Consider the following 18,261-nt stretch of genomic DNA (forward strand, 5'->3'; position numbering starts at 1 on the left):
GCCGACCGCTCAGACGGGCGAGGGCATTCACAGCCGACCGCTCAGACGGGCGAGGGCATTCACAGCCGACCGCTCAGACGGGCGAGTAATTCACAGCCGACCGCTCAGACGGGCGAGTAATTCACAGCCGACCGCTCAGACGGGCGAGGGAATTCACAGCCGACCGCTCAGACGGGCGAGGGCATTCACAGCCGACCGCTCAGACGGGCGAGGGCATTCACAGCCGACCGCTCAGACGGGCGAGGGCATTCACAGCCGACCGCTCAGACGGGCGAGGGCATTCACAGCCGACCGCTCAGACGGGCGAGGGCATTCACAGCCGACCGCTCAGACGGGCGAGGGCATTCACAGCCGACCGCTCAGACGGGCGAGGGCATTCACAGCCGACTGCTCAGACGGGCGAGGGCATTCACAGCCGACCGCTCAGACGGGCGAGGGCATTCACAGCCGACCGCTCAGACGGGCGAGGGCATTCACAGCCGACCGCTCAGACGGGCGAGGGCATTCACAGCCGACCGCTCAGACGGGCGAGGGCATTCACAGCCGACCGCTCAGACGGGCGAGGGCATTCACAGCCGACCGCTCAGACGGGCGAGGGCATTCACAGCCGACCGCTCAGACGGGCGAGGGCATTCACAGCCGACCGCTCAGACGGGCGAGGGCATTCACAGCCGACCGCTCAGACGGGCGAGGGCATTCACAGCCGACCGCTCAGACGGGCGAGGGCATTCACAGCCGACCGCTCAGACGGGCGAGGGCATTCACAGCCGACCGCTCAGACGGGCGAGTAATTCACAGCCGACCGCTCAGACGGGCGAGTAATTCACAGCCGACCGCTCAGACGGGCGAGGGCATTCACAGCCGACCGCTCAGACGGGCGAGGACATTCACAGCCGACCGCTCAGACGGGCGAGGGCATTCACAGCCGACCGCTCAGACGGGCGAGGGCATTCACAGCCGACCGCTCAGACGGGCGAGGGCATTCACAGCCGACCGCTCAGACGGGTGAGGGCATTCACAGCCGACCGCTCAGACGGGTGAAGGCATACCAGCCAACCGTTTCTACATGGTCCTTCTAGACGGATTTAGTGACCAACACTTTTTACATACATGGTACTTCTATACACAGTATTACATAGGGTTACAGTTTGATATACACACGCAGTGAAAACAGGACAAATATAACCACCCTAGATCAGGGTTCTTCAATTTTATTTCTACCTGGTAGTTAATTGCACTCACCTGGTGTCCCAGGTCTGAATTAGCCCCTGATTAGAAGGAGAGGATGAAAAACAGAGGTGTTTCGGCCCTCCAGGACCGGAAGTGAAGAACCCTGCCCTAGATCAATTAGATTCAGGCAAGAGTGTGCAAGGCGGTACTGAATATGTCTGTCACCTTGTCTCTCAAATGTCTCTCGGCCTGTGTGCACCTACGTTGTAAACTTTCATTCATAGGCTAGGTTGTAGCAACCTCATGATGGGTATAGAAAATGGTAGTATTATGTAGTAGCCTAAACCTATCGATGTTACATTGAGCTGGGTGAATGGAATATGGATAACAGTCATCCAATATGCTGTAATAGGAATAAGGCCGTGCTCATGTAACAGTGCTGCTGCCGTCCCTCTCATCGCCCCAACCTGGGCTCGAACCAGGGACCCTCTGCACACATCGACAACAGTCACCCTTCGAAGCACCGTTACCCGTCGCTCCATAAAAGCCGCGGCCCTTGCAGAGCAAAGGGAAACAACTACTTCAAGGTCTCCGAGCGAGTGACGTCACCGATTGAAACGCTACTAGTGCGCACCGCTAACTAGCTAGCCATTTCACACCGGTTACACTCATTTAAAAAAAATCATCCTCATCTTAAAACGGCACCGACCGCCACTGCGTCCAACGGAGCGCTTTTTCTACCTTTGGGGTATTCGAAGGTCAAGATAAAATATATTACTATTAGAATGAAAGTGTAGTGTATTAAGATTATGACTTTGTTAATGTTTTTAAGTGGAACCTGAGAGGATGTTTATTTAGTGTCAGAGGGAATTGTTTTAGTGTGACGCCACATAGAACAGAGGGAGTGTGTGTTGTAAACAGGGGATTGGACAGTAGAGGGAGCAACCCATATTTTGGGGAATAGTATAAGTACTGGGTTTAAACAAAGAAGAGCAGAGCAGACATTGTAATTTGGAGGACACTGCTCTCCGGGTGATCATGACATCCGTAAACTTATGCTGAAATCTTGTGATATGAATAAAACGTATGATCAAAGTTCAGTATAAGCGGACTCCTTTGTTTAACAGCAATAATTAGCAACATTGACTCGACACTACAAAAGGCTTGTAGGGAAACGAACAACGTTGCTCTATCAAATAGTACAACTCCTCTGTGCTTGGAATGGAATCTCTTATCTCTTATTTTAGATGTGAGTAGCAAAAGTTAGCTACTAGTTATCAAAAAAATAAATGCCAGCAACCTTCTGTCCAAAACTTTTCTCCTTTCTCAATGTAGCGAATTTTAGTGACGTTGCTAATTCATGTTCCTGAACGTATTTAGTTATTTGGTCCTCAAACTCAACTCGAGATATGCCATTTCACGAGAACCGGAATATGCAGTCATCACACTCCCTCACCTGATTGGTCGAGTAGGCGTGGTAACTAATGACGACCCGTTCGGTCGGAACCTGCACAGACGAATACCAGAACGCAGTAATGTTCCTAGAATAAGTACAATTGATGTTTGCAGTTACTATACTGAACAAAAATATAAACGTAACATGTAAAGTGCCTGTTCCATGTTTCATGGCCTGAAATAAAAGATCCCAGACATTTTCCATACGCACAGAAAGCTTATTTCTCTCAAATTTTGTGCACAAATTTCTTTACATCCCTGTTAGTGAGCATTTCTCTTTTGCCAAGATAATCCATCCACCTGACAAGTGTGGCATATCAAGAAGCTGATTAAACAGCATGATCATTACACAGGTGCACCTTGTGCTGGGGACAATAACTAAAATGTGCAGTTTTGTCACACAACACAATGCCACAGATGTCTCAAGTTTTGAGGGAGCGTGCAATTGGCATGCTGACTGCAGGAATGTCCACCAGAGCTGTTGCCAGATAATTTAATGTTCATTTCTCTACTATAAGCCATCTCCAATGTCATTTAAGAGCATTTGGCAGTACATCCAGCCGGCCTCAAAACCGCAAACCACGTTTAACCACGCCAACCCAGGACCTCCACATCCGGCTTCTTCACTTTTTGGGATCGTCTGAGACCAGCCACCCAGACAGCTGATGAAACAGGAGTATTTTGGTCTGTAATGAAGCCCTTTTGTGGGGAAAACCTCATTCTGATTGGCTGGGCCTAAGCCCTCCCAGGCCCACTCATGGCTCCGCCCCTTCCCCTCCTTCTGAAATCCATAGATTAGGGCCTAATTTATTTATTTAAATTGACTGATTCCTTATATGAACTGTAACTCAGTAAAATCATTGAAATTGTTGCGTTTATATTTTTGTTCAATATATTTATCAACAAACTGAATAAAATAAGAGCAGACCCCTTTTTTTTTATTTATTGTCATAAACTTGTACAAAACAAACAAACAAAACCAAAAATATATAGAATTCAGAAAGTGAGACAGTTCTTCTATCTGGGATTGTGTCCAACCAGACTTTGATGGACGACGTCCTTCCCTAAATAAATATCAAATCAATTAATTCCCAAATAATCGTACGAGTCCCTCTCATATAAGAATCGACAAGAGCGTAAGTAAAGCATCATTCCCAAAATAAATAAAACAAATCAAAACCCTGTTGCTACAGTGCAAGAGAGACCTGTTGCTTCCAGATCAGACATCAGGCGAATACAAGACAAGTAAAAACGTTTCAACATCACCATGGTGATGGCATCCTCCCCCTGCCACCAGGCGTTTCAGACTGCAGTAAAGCGTCTCATTCAGGGGTTGGAACCGGTTCAGGGAACAGAACTGAAAACAAAAAAGAACGACATTTTCCAAGGAACGAATAACTGAACCCGGGAACGAAAGTGATCTCTAGTGTTCCCGGAAAAGAACCGTTATTTTCTAATCTTGATAACCGGTTAACAACGTTATTTTTTTATTCCAAAACCATTCCTAATGTCTAGTATATAATTCTGTAAAGTTTTGATGCTAGTAATAGCCTAAACATATTGGTGCTAACTGGAGGAATAAATGAATGACCTAAATGGTAAAAGGATATTGATTTCAGAGTTTAAAAAAGGAACAAATAGGAACTATATGAACAGTAACTTGTTTTTTAATAAAATAAAAACAATCTGGTTGGAACACCGGAATGGAACGAAAAGAACAGGGTTCTGCTTCGGGAACGATTGGAAAATCATTTTGGTTCCAACCCCTGCTCAGAGGAGCGCTGATCTGGGATCAGGTCCACATAACCTTATTAAAATGTGTTCTGAAAGGCAAAACTGATCCTAAATCAACACTCATCGAGAGAAGGTTGATCAATACGGCCCCATGTAGGTTATCTTCTGTGAGCCAGTATTTCTAATGGTCTTAATATCATATCTGGGTTATGAGTCCAGACAGTTTCCTTTAAACACTTTGTTGACCTTTGAACCGACAGTGTGTGCGCGTTCATTGGTCGATCTCTCCATCTCAGTCCTTCTTGTCCTGTCTCTCCCTTCGTCTCTGGCGGGCCTCGGCGGCCATCTTGAGCAGCGAGAGCAGGATTGGAACACACATGGGCAGGAAGAGAGGGATGTAGATGGCAAACTTCTGATCGTCAGGGAAGTAGAGGAGGTGGAGGAGGGAGGGGTCGAAGAAGGCTCGTTCTGATTGGAGGATAGCTTCCTTACTGTACTGCATGGCCAGGCCAAGGTTCCCTGACTCCAACTGACCCACAGCCAACTGGAGAGAGGCGACCGCTGCCGACACCTGACGGAAAACACCCGTTAGCGACCATGACGATGGCAATGGCAAGACCTACACACACACACACACACACACACACACACACACACAGACACACACACACACACAGACAAACACAGACAAACACACACACACACACAGACACACACACACACACACACACACACACACACACACACACAGACAAACACAGACAAACACACACACACACACAGACAAACACACACACACACACACACACACACACACACACAGACAAACACACACACACACACACACAGACAAACACACACACACACAGACAAACACACACACACACCCACACCCCACCCACACCCCGCCCCTACCTGTTCTGCGATGTTGTCGTTGATGACGATGTTTCCTATCTGGTCCAGCAGCTGGGCCAATGAGGTGATGGTTGTCGTTGCCGTGGCAACATTCTCTACACTGCGACTCCACAAGAGGCGATCCAACTCCCAGTCAGCCAATCCCGCGGGGCCACACGGGCCAACCAGGAAGCCAGGGGGAGGGGCTGACGACTGGACACCCAACATCAGCCTGACGGAGAGAGACAGAGACAGAGAGGGGGGGGGGAACTGATTCATTTTGGTCCATGGTTCGTGCGCGGAGTGCAATTAGCGAACGTATCCACCGGCCCGTCAAAAGTTCAACTGGTCTGAACTTTTTGTCGGTGGATGGAAACTGTATGGATAGGGACGCGTCATCTCCACTGACCGTCAACGTACGCCGTCTCCCACTGAGAAAGCATTGGAAATCACAGACAAGGATAAAATCAACGTCCCCTTAATCACACACACACACAGCAGTACTGACCGTAGCTGTGCTAGGAAGACTCCCATCACTCTGGTCATGTCTATGTTGATGTCAACAGGAAGCTCTGTCCCAGGACCAGAACTATTATTGACATTATACACCTAGAGAGGGGGAGACAACAGAAGACATTGTGTGTGATGTCCAGTCCCTTCAGAAATTATTCACACCCCTCAACTTTTTCCACATGTTGTTGTGTTACAGCCTGAATTTAAAATGGATTACATTGAGATTTGGTGTCACTAGCCTGCACACAATACCCCATAATGTCAAAGTGGAATTATGTTATTTCAAATTTTTTACAAATTAATTACAAATGAAAAGCTGAAATGTCTTGAGTCAATAAGTATTCAACCCCTTTGTTATGGCCTAAAGAAGTTCAGGAGTAAACATTTGCTTAACAAGTCACATAATAAGTTGCATGGACTAAATAGTGTTTACATGATTTTTGAATGACTGCCTCATCTCTGACAATTATCTGTAAGGTCCATCAGTCGAGCTGTGAATTTCAAGCACAGATTCAACCACAAAGACCAGGGAGGTTTTTTAATGCCTCGCAAAGAAGGGCTCCTATTGGTAGATGGGTAAAAAAAAAAAAAAAAGCAGACATTGAATATCCCTTTGAGCATGGTGAAGTTATTAATTACACTTTGGATGGTGTCTCAATACACCCAGTCACTACAAAGATACAGGCGTCCTTCCTAACTCAGTTGTCGTAGAGGAAGGAAACAGCTCAGGGATTTCACCATGAGGCCAATGATTACTTTAAAACAGTTACAGAGTTTATTGGCTGTGATAGAAGAAAACTGAGGATGGATCAACAACATTGTAGTTACTCCACAATACTAACCTAATTGACAGAGTGAAAAGAAGGAAGCCTGTACAGAATAAAAATATTCCAAAACATGCATCCTGTTTGCAATAAGGCACTAAAGTAATACTGCAGAAAATGTGGCAAAGCAATTAACTTTTTATCCTGAATACAAAGTGTTATGTTTGGGGACAATCCAATACAACACATTACTGAGTCCCACTCTCTATATTTTCAAGCATAGTGGTGGCTGCATCATGTTATGGGTATGCTTGTTATCATTAAGGACTGGGGAGTTTTTCAGGATAAAAAAGAAATTGACTGGAGCTAAGCACAGGCAAAATCCTGGAGGAAAACCTTGTTCAGTCTGCTTTCCAACAGACACTGGGAGATGAATTCTCCTTTCAGCAGGACAATAACCTAAAACACAAGGCCAAATCTACACTGGAGTTGGTTACCAAGAAGACAGTGAATGTTCCTGATGGCCGAGTTACAGTTTTGACTTTAACCTGCTTGAAAATCTATGGCCTGAAGACCTGCAATTGGTTGTCTAGCAATGATCAACAACCAATTTGACAGAGCTTGAAGAATTTTCTAAAGAATAATGGGCAAATGTTGTACAATCCAGGTGTGGAAAGCTCTCAGAGACTTACCCAGAAAGACTGTGATTTGATTCTAACATGTATTGATTCAGAGGGTTGAATACCTATCTTATCAAGATATATTAGTGTTGTATTTTTCATGATTTAAAAAAAAACAAATGTAATAAAGTTTCTTCCACTTTGACATTTGAGTATGTTGTGTAGATCATTGACAAAAAATGACAATGAAATCCATTTGAATCCCACTTTGCAACAACAATATGTGGAAAAAGTCAAAGGATGTGAATTCTTTCTGAACGCACTAGAGATACAGTACCAGTCAAAAGTTTGGACACACCTACTCATTCAAGGGTTTTTCTTTATTTTTACTATTTTCTACATTGTAGAATAATAGTGAAGACATCAAAACAATGAAATAACACATATGGAATCATGTCGTAACCAAACAAGTGTTGACAAATCAAAATATATTTTAGATTTGAGATTCTTCAAAGTAGCCACCCTTTGCCTTGATGACAGCTTTGCACACTCTTGGCATTCTCTCAACCAGCTTCACCTGGAATGATTTTCCAACAGTCTTGAAGGAGTTCCCACATATGCTGAGCACTTGTTGGCTGCTTTTCCTTCACTCTGCCGTCCGACTCATCCCAAACCATCTCAATTGGTTAGAGGTTGGGTGATTGTGGAGGCCAGGTCATCTGACACAGCACTCCATCACTCTCCTTCTTGGTAAATAGACACGGCGGTTGGAACCAGAAATCTCAAATTTGGACTCATCAGACCAAAAGGACAGATTTCCACCGGTCTAATGTCCATTGCTCGTGTTTCTTGGCCCAAGCAAGTCTCTTCTTCTTATTGGTGTCCTTTAGTAGGGGTTTCTGCCCCCTCTGAACAGTTGATGTTGAGATGTGTCTGTTACTTGAACTCTGTGAAGCATTTATTTGGGCTACAATTTCTGAGACTGGTAACTCTAATGAACTAATCCTCTGCAGCAGAGGTAACTCTGGGTCTTCCTTTCCTGTGGCGGTCCTCTTGAGAGCCAGTTTCATCATAGCGCTTTATGGTTTTTGCGACTGCACTTGAAGAATCTTTCAAAGTTCTTGACATTTTCTGGATTGACTGACCTTCATATCTTAAAGTAATGATGGACTGTCGTTTCTCTTTGCTTATTTGAGCTGTTCTTGCAATAATATGGACTTGGTCTTTTACCAAATAGGGCTATCTTCTGTATACCCCCCTACCTTGTCACAACACAACTGATTGGCTCAAACGCATTAAGAGGGAAAGAAATTCCACAAATTAACTTTTAACAAGGTACACCTGTTAATTGAAATGCATTCCAGGTGACTACCTCATGAAGCTGGTTGAGAGAATGCCAAGAGTGTGCAAAGCTGTCATCAAGCCAAAGGGTGGCTACTTTGAAGAATCTCAAATATAAAATATATGTTGATTTGTTTAACACTTTTGATTACTACATGATTCCATATGTGTTATTTCATAGTTTTGATGTCTTCACTATTATTCTACAATGTAGAATATAGTACGAATAAAGAAAAACCCTTGAATGAGTATGTGTGTGTGTGTGTGTGTGTGTGTGTGTGTGTGTGTGTTACCATGATGCCACCCCAGCGCGGGGAGCTGAAAGCATTGGAGACGACAATGTCTTTGCGGTGGTCGGTGATGTAGAGGGGGGAGTGGCGTGCATCTGGAACGTACAGCAGGAAGTTCAGGACAGGGTTGGATGACGCAGCGCTGGAGCCTGAAAAACACAGTGAAATTACTGTAACCGTTCGGTCCGTACTGTGATTTCCTACTCCCTGTATATAGCCATGTTATTTTCTACTCCCTGTATATATAACCATGTTATTTTCTACTCCCTGTATATATAACCATGTTATTTTCTACTCCCTGTATATAGCCATGTTATTTTCTACTCCCTGTATATATAACCATGTTATTTTCTACTCCCTGTATATATAACCATGTTATTTTCTACTCCCTGTATATATAACCATGTTATTTTCTACTCCCTGTATATATAACCATGTTATTTTCTACTCCCTGTATATATAACCATGTTATTTTCTACTCCCTGTATATATAACATGTTATTTTCTACTCCCTGTATATATAACATGTTATTTTCTACTCCCTGTATATATAACATGTTATTTTCTACTCCCTGTATATATAACCATGTTATTTTCTACTCCCTGTATATATAACCATGTTATTTTCTACTCCCTGTATATATAACCATGTTATTTTCTACTCCCTGTATATATAACCATGTTATTTTCTACTCCCTGTATATATAACATGTTATTTTCTACTCCCTGTATATATAACATGTTATTTTCTACTCCCTGTATATATAACATGTTATTTTCTACTCCCTGTATATATAACCATGTTATTTTCTACTCCCTGTATATATAACATGTTATTTTCTACTCCCTGTATATATAACCATGTTATTTTCTACTCCCTGTATATATAACCATGTTATTTTCTACTCCCTGTATATATAACCATGTTATTTTCTACTCCCTGTATATATAACCATGTTATTTTCTACTCCCTGTATATATAACCATGTTATTTTCTACTCCCTGTATATATAACCATGTTATTTTCTACTCCCTGTATATATAACATGTTATTTTCTACTCCCTGTATATATAACCATGTTATTGTCTAATCCCTGTATATATAACCATGTTATTTTCTACTCCCTGTATATATAACATGTTATTTTCTACTCCCTGTATATATAACCATGTTATTTTCTACTCCCTGTATATATAACCATGTTATTTTCTACTCCCTGTATATATAGCCATGTTATTTTCTACTCCCTGTATATATAGCCATGTTATTTTCTACTCCCTGTATATATAACCATGTTATTTTCTACTCCCTGTATATATAACCATGTTATGTTCTACTCCCTGTATATATAACCATGTTATTTTCTACTCCCTGTATATATAACCATGTTATTTTCTACTCCCTGTATATATAACCATGTTATTTTCTACTCCCTGTATATATAACCATGTTATTTTCTACTCCCTTTATATATAACCATGTTATTTTCTACTCCCTGTATATATAACCATGTTATTTTCTACTCCCTGTATATATAACCATGTTATTTTCTACTCCCTTTATATATAACCATGTTATTTTCTACTCCCTGTATATATAACCATGTTATTTTCTACTCCCTGTATATATAGCCATGTTATTTTCTACTCCCTGTATATATAGCCATGTTATTTTCTACTCCCTGTATATATAACCATGTTATTTTCTACTCCCTGTATATATAACCATGTTATTTTCTACTCCCTGTATATATAACATGTTATTTTCTACTCCCTGTATATATAACCATGTTATTTTCTACTCCCTGTATATATAACATGTTATTTTCTACTCCCTGTATATATAACCATGTTATTTTCTACTCCCTGTATATATAACCATGTTATTTTCTACTCCCTGTATATATAACCATGTTATTTTCTACTCCCTGTATATATAACCATGTTATTTTCTACTCCCTGTATATATAACATGTTATTTTCTACTCCCTGTATATATAACCATGTTATTTTCTACTCCCTGTATATATAACCATGTTATTTTCTACTCCCTGTATATATAACCATGTTATTTTCTACTCCCTGTATATATAACCATGTTATTTTCTACTCCCTGTTTATATAACCATGTTATTTTCTACTCTACTGTTATTTTGTTGTGTTTCAGCCTGAATTTAAAATTGATTAAATATATTGTTTTTCTCACATATCTACACACAATACCCCATAATGGCATAGTGAAAACATGTATTTTTACATTTTTGCAAATGTATTGAAAATGAAATACAGAAATATCTCATTTTAACTTTGTCATTATGGAGTATTGTGTGTAGATGGGTGAGATGTTATTTGCATTTCTATTTCAGGCTGTAACAAAATGTGGAAAAAGTCAAGGGGTCTGAATACTTTCTGAAGGCACTGTACATGTGTGTACGTAGATACAGTGCATTCATAAAGTATTTAGACCCCTTGACTTTTTCCACATTTTGTTACGTTACAGCCTTATTCTAAAATGGATTAAAGAAAGAAAAAAAATCCTCATCTACACACAATACCCCATAATGACAAAGCGGAAACAGGTTATTTTGCAAATGTATTCAAAATAAAAAACAGATACCTTATTTACGTAAGTATTCAGACCTTTTCCTATGAGACTCGAAATTGAGCTCAGCTGCATCCTGTTTCCATTGATCATCTTTGAGATGTTTCTACAAATTGATTGGAGTCCACCTGTGGTAAATTCAATTGATTGGACATGATTTGGAAAGGCACAAACCTGTCTATATAAAGGTCCCACAGTTGACAGTGCATGTCAGAGCAAAAACCAAGCCATGAGGTCGAAGAAATTGTCCGTAGAGCTCCGAGACAGGATTGTGTCGAGGCACAGATCTGGAGAAGGGTACCAAAACAATGTCTGCAGCATTGAAGGTCGCCATGAACACAGTGGCCTCCATCATTCTTAAAGTTTGGAACCACCAAGACTCTTCCTAGAGCTGGCCGCCCGGCCAAACTGAGCAATCGAGGGAGAAGGGCCTTGGTCAGGGAGGTGACCAAGAACCCAATGGTCACTGACAGAGCTCTAGAGTTCCTCTGTGTGGAGATGGGAGAACCTTCCAGAAGGACAACCATCTCTGCAGCACTCCACCCATCAGGCCTTTATGGTAGCGTGGCCAGACGGAAGCCACTCCTCAGTAAAAGGCACATGACCGCCCGCTTGGAGTTTGCAAAAAGGCACCTAAAGGACTCTCAGACCAGGAGAAACATGATTATCTGGTCTGATGAAACCAAGATTGAACTCTTTGGCCTGAATGCCAAGCGTTACGTCTGTAGGAAACCTGGCACCATCCCTACGGTGAAGCATGGTGGTGGCAGCATCATGCTGTGGGGATGTTTTTCAGCGGCAGGGACTGGGAGACTAGTCAGGATCGAGGCAAAGATTAACGGAGCAAAGTACAGAGAGATCCATGATGAAAACCTGCTCCAGAGCGCTCAGGACATCAGACCTTCCAACAGGACAACGATCCTAAGCGCACAGCCAAGACAACGCAGGAGTGACTTCGGGACAAGTCTCTGAATGTCCTTGAGTGGCCCAGCCAGAACCCGGACTTGAACCTGATCGAACATCTCTGGAGAGACCTGAAAATAGCTGTGCAGCAACGCTCCCCATCCAACCTGACAGAGCTTGAGAGGATCTGCAGAGAAGAATGGGAGAAACTCCGCAAATACAGGTGTGCCAAGCTTGTAGCGTCATACCCAAGAAGACTCAAGGCTGTAATCGCTGCCAAAGGTGCTTCAACAAATTACTGAGTAAAGGGTCTGAATACTTATGTAAATGTGATATTTCAGTTTGTTATTATTAATACATTTGCTAAAATTTCTAAAAACCTGTTTTTTGCTTTGTCATTATGGGGTATTGTGTGTAGATTGATGAGGGGGGGGGGGACTATTTAATCCATTTTAGAATAAGGCTGTAACGTAACAAAATGTAGAACAAGTCAAGGGGTCTGAACACTGTACACCTGTGCGTGTTCTCACCCAGCCTGGCCTCTACGGGGTTAATGACGTGAGATAGGCTGTCAGCGTTGAGCGTGTAGGCGTTGAGGGAGGGGTCGTAACGTGGGTTGACCCCCAGGACGGCGTAGTAGAGGATCTGTGAGTCCAGACTGAAGTCAGCCACCGGGGCCAGCTTAGACAGGAGCGGTTGGACATAGCTCTGGACCGCTGCCTCTATGTCCCAGTGCAGATGGTGAGATTTAGGGTCAGGGTTCAACAAGCTGAAGGTTATTTCATAACCTGCAGGGGAGGGGAGGGGGGAGAGAGAGAATAGAGAGGAGGGGGGGAGAGAGCAAAATGTAAGATCGACGTGTGGACATACAACGCCGAAAAGTTATTTTTTGACATATTTGGTCATATGGATAATTGATCTTCATTTCAATACTATTGACAGATAAAGGGAACCTAATTTATCAAATAACACTGAAAAGCTACACTTGGCAATCATTTATTCAACAAAAATCTATCTACAGGAATGAAATGTACAGGAAAAGTAAGTACACCCCTAGCAACAATAGCTGGTGTTGCCCCCTTTGGCTGAAATAACTTAAAAGATGCAATATGCAGAAATCGCTCTGCCATTTCCTGGTTGCAAAAATTCTAATAGTTCGCCTAATTTCAGTTTGTGTGACAAAACAAGCAATCTATAGTGTGTAGAGAATCATTGGACCATCTAAACTGCTGTGAAATATATTTTAATTAAACCAAAAATATTGTGTTTTCAGGTTGTTGAAGCTGGTGGACAAAACCGAAAGTAAAAGTCGCAAAAACGACACTTAAGAACGGGAAGCATAGAAATAGCTCACATAGAACAGATCTACCGCTTCTTAGACTGGCTTTCAATGAGAATCACAGATCTAGAACACATATTTCTGTGTTAATTCCCCAATGAGGCCCTGTATCTACTTCCCCAGAGTCAGATGAACTCATGGACACCATTTTTATGTCTCTTTGTCCACAATGAAGGAAGTTAAGAGGTAGTTTTGTGAGCCAATGCTAACTAGAGTTAGCGCAATGACTGGAAGTCTATGGGTATCTGCTAGAATGCTAAAATACCCATAGACCTCCAGTCATTGCGCTAACGCCAGTTAGCAATTTCCTTCAAACTGGACACGGAGACATAATACTGGGATCCACGAGTTCATCTGACTCTGGGGAAGTAGAGAAAGGCCTTCATTGTCAAAATCCTGAAGCATCTCTTTAATGTAGGTGTTTCTTGTAACTGTCTCTTACATCGACTGGGAGGAATTTTTTCCCACTCTTCCTTCCAGAACGGCTTCAACTGTGTGTTGTTTGAGGGCTTTCTTGCATGTACGGCCCGCATCAAGTCCCCCTCAGCATTTCTATAGGATTAAGATCTGGCCTTTGACTCGGCCAATCCATAACCCTTCATTTCTATAGGATTAAGATCTGGCCTTTGACTCGGCCATTCCATAACCCTTCATTTCTTATTTTTGAGCCATTCCGTTGTGGATTTGCTCCTATGTTTTGGACCATTGTCCTGTTGCAAGATCCATTTTGGGTTCAGCTTTTTTGAAAGATGGCCTCACAATCTCCTCCAGTATTCTCTGGTACAATGTGGATTGACGGTTGACTCAATGACGGCAAACTGGCCAGGCCCTGAGGCGGCATGCTCTATGGTTGGTGTGAGGTTCTTCCGTTCAAAAGGCCGTGTTTTGTTTTTACCAAACATGACGTCTGGCATAGTGGCCAAACAACGCCACCTTTGACTCATCTGTCCAGAGCACATTGTTCTTCACCCAGGTGTTGTCTGGCAAACTAGCTAATTTTCACCCAACTTCGGACACTCTCTAGCGATTGGAGGACTAAATCACCTCGAGTTCAACAAATATATATATAGCCTCCCTACTGTTATTTTATTTTACTTCTGCTCTTTATTTCTCAACACTTTTTGTTGTTGTTTTATTTTTACTTTTTTGTAAAAAATAAATGCACTGTTGGTTAAGGGCTGTAAGTAAGCATTTCACTGTAATGTCTGCACCTGTTGTATTCGGCGCATGTGGCCAATAACATTTGATTTGATTTGATTTAAATGGACTGGAAAATAACGGTACGTTTAGCGACTATAGAACCCTTCTAGCTGACCACCGATTTTCAGTGCAATTTATGTAAGTTAAGTTATGAGCGTTTTCAAAAAACGTTATACATATACACATTTTGTGGAACACGCTGCATATTGTAACATTTTGACTGCGCGACACACATCATTTAAATTCTGGCAAACTACAGCCGTGCATTTATATGATTTTTTGGAGAGCAGAAGCTTCTTCCTCCTTGGCCTCCCATGGAGACCAAGTGTGTGTAGTCCCTTTCTGACCGTTGACTCATGCAGTTCGACGTCGATTGTGTCAAGAGAGGCCTGTAGATCCCATGATGTTACCCTGGGGGTTCTTAGAGACTTTTTTTTAGCATCTTTCGGACAGCTCTTGGGCTGAATTTGGTGGGACTTCCTCCTAGAGAGATTGCCAGTGGTCTGGAATTTTCTCTCCATCTATAAATTATCCATCAGACACTGGAATGATTGACTTTAAATTGCTTGGAAATGGCTCTGTGACTCCTCCCAGACTCACGGGCCTCAACAATGTTTCCTCTGAGGGCCTCAAAGAGCTCTTTTGATCTTGGTATAACTTGTTACCTGTATGGTTAAGACCAAACCAGACCACGTTTCTGATCTTCACGTAAGGCTGGACCCTCCAAGTTACTCTCTGATGATTTCTAATCATTTGTTTTAGTCATTTAATGGACGATAAAGGGTAGGGGTGTACCAAGGTTTCCGTTAGCCGGCTAATGGCGACTTTTGGACGATCAAATAAATGAAAAGCCTATAAATAAAACTGTTGCGGAATCGTCCGATAGAAAAGAAAATCCCATTGTATGAAAATGTATGCACTCACTGACTGTAAGTCGCTCTGGATAAGAGCGTCTGCTAAATGACTAAAATGTCAAATGTATCTTGGCGGAATGACTTGACTGCCGAGGGAGATTAGCACGTGCCAACTGCAGCAGCCCCTCAAACGATTAGTTCTTCGAGTTTGAGTGTTGAGCAGAGACATGGCTGCGTTTTGGTTCTACAAAACGGTATCCATCCATAACATTGAATAATCAATTAATTGCATTCATTATTTCCTTCTTGCACCGTGATACGATCAATTATCAGTTCTAAAGCGTGATCTAGACAGTTCGTGGTCAGAGCACGGCCGCAGGTTTAGTGAGAGAAGAACGCGTATTAATCCTGCAGTAGAATTTATTGCGGCCAGCGTCAAATGAACGACTAAAATGAACGAGTCACTGGGGAAAAACAAATCATGAATCGAGTCAGTAAAAAGAGTTGGCCTAGAAAAACAAGTCGTCTACAGAGTAATAAAACACAACTTCAAAATATATTATTTGTATAATATAATTTGCGACCGACCTTGTATGAACATTTTCATTAATAAATAACAAAATACAGCTGTTTTCAAGTACAATCTATGCCTCTGTAATTGAATTTAGCCTAGGCATGAACATCTCCATTAGACCTAATAAATATCACAACATGGCTGTCTACGGACACCAGGGCCGGCCGCTCATGGCTAGAAGGAATCCAACATGGCTGTCTACGGACACCAGGGCCGGCCGCTCATGGCTAGAAGGAATCCAACATGGCTGTCTACGGACACCAGGGCCGGCCGCTCATGGCTAGAAGGAATCCAACATGGCTGTCTACGGACACCAGGGCCGGCCGCTCATGGCTAGAAGGAATCCAACATGGCTGTCTACGGACACCAGGGCCGGCCGCTCATGGCTAGAAGGAATCCAACATGGCTGTCTACGGACACCAGGGCCGGCCGCTCATGGCTAGAAGGAATCCAACATGGCTGTCTACGGACACCAGGGCCGGCCGCTCATGGCTAGAAGGAATCCAACATGGCTGTCTACGGACACCAGGGCCGGCCGCTCATGGCTAGAAGGAATCCAACATGGCTGTCTACGGACACCAGGGCCGGCCGCTCATGGCTAGAAGGAATCCAGCATTTGTCAAATTAAAGTCAGATTTGACTTTTCGTAGCAGGTTAGGAGAACTTAAGCAGCAGGTTAGGATAATTAGGTTAAGGTTAGGAAAAGGGTTAGGGTTAGCTAAAATGACAAATAAAAATCTACTTTTGACGTTAATTTGACCAAAGCTGGATCCCTTCTAGCCATGCCTGGGCCGGCCCATCCCATTCCACAGCAGAGGAAAGAGGACACTAGGCGACCACACAATGAAGAAATTATTAAACTGATGTTGGACAATCAAATTCGATATGTAAATAAACAACATTCGTTAAGGCTGGTTAATTGAAAGCTTATTTTCCAATGCTCCTGTGAAACGAGGCCCGCAATGCATTTATGAAAGCACTTGTTTCCGAAGCTCAAATGATATCTCAATTATTTTTACACTTCTACTGGATGATGTTAATAAATGTTATGTTTATTGTAATTTGAACTATCGTGGGGTCGTGACTCGTGTCATGTGATATACATGGCTTATTGATAACAACTCTGTTTCCTACTATAGACAGTTGGCTGCCTGGTGATTGATAACAACTCTGTTTCCTACTATAGACAGTTGGCTGCCTGGTGATTGATAACAACTCTGTTTCCTACTATAGACAGTTGGCTGCCTGGTGATTGATAACAACTCTGTTTCCTACTATAGACAGTTGGCTGTCTAGTGATTGATAACAACTCTGTTTCCTACTATAGACAGTTGGCTGCCTGGTGATTGTCTTCATTGTAACTCTCCGATGTGAATAGTTGGCAACAATGTTTCGTTTCTAAGTGCTTACTGAATAAGGACAACTGAAATGCACCAACTGCTCATGATACACATCATTACTTTAGTCTACTCTATCAATCCATTACTCTATCAATCCATCTTTATACTATACATGACACAGGGGCGGCAGCAGAACTGCTAGGACCGGGCCTGACCAACACAATCATTTAATCATTTGCCTCTAATTAACTTGCGTTTGGGCTCAAAGTGAGCCGCTGCTGTTGGGGAGTCAAAACTGTCCAACACCTTGGAGCCCATCAGCCTCGTTACTTTGTCCTCAAGAAGGAGAGATTTTGTGGCCGTCTTTACTCTGATTTGGAGAAAGAATCCCCTCTCGATGGACACACTGGAAACGGATAATCAACACAATCTTGTCCAGTCACGGTACACTTAGCTGAAGTCTTATGAGGACCTCCCCTCTTTAACGGGACTAATAATACACCTGATACTAATATCCAGCAGCTTGAGGATGCATTATAGAAACAGGACTAACCTGGACTAGGATTAACTAGGGGTTAGGATTAGGACTAACCTGGACTGGGGTTAACTAGGGGTTAGGATTAGGACTAACCTGGACTGGGGTTAACTAGGGGTTAGGATTAGGACTA

The 18,261-nt window shown here is 42.7% G+C and overlaps 1 protein-coding gene across 1 annotated transcript in view; it reads right to left on the reverse strand.

Annotated features, from left to right (window-relative positions):
* Positions 1–3,538: 3,538 nt before the first annotated feature.
* Positions 3,539–18,261, reverse strand: part of LOC311100101 (GPI transamidase component PIG-S-like) — a 35,573-nt gene continuing 20,850 nt past the window's right edge. The window contains exons 7-11 of the mRNA XM_084140845.1: positions 12,817–13,074; positions 8,785–8,930; positions 5,762–5,862; positions 5,275–5,485; positions 3,539–4,930 (exon numbers count right to left, since the gene is read on the reverse strand). Of these exons, the coding sequence (XP_083996971.1) occupies positions 4,652–4,930; positions 5,275–5,485; positions 5,762–5,862; positions 8,785–8,930; positions 12,817–13,074 (995 nt within the window). The 3' untranslated portion in view covers positions 3,539–4,651. The remainder of the gene's footprint in view (positions 4,931–5,274; positions 5,486–5,761; positions 5,863–8,784; positions 8,931–12,816; positions 13,075–18,261) is intronic.

This window comes from Coregonus lavaretus (assembly GCF_964263955.1).
Source record: "Coregonus lavaretus genome assembly, chromosome: 24".
In the NCBI taxonomy this organism is placed as follows: domain Eukaryota; kingdom Metazoa; phylum Chordata; class Actinopteri; order Salmoniformes; family Salmonidae; genus Coregonus; species Coregonus lavaretus.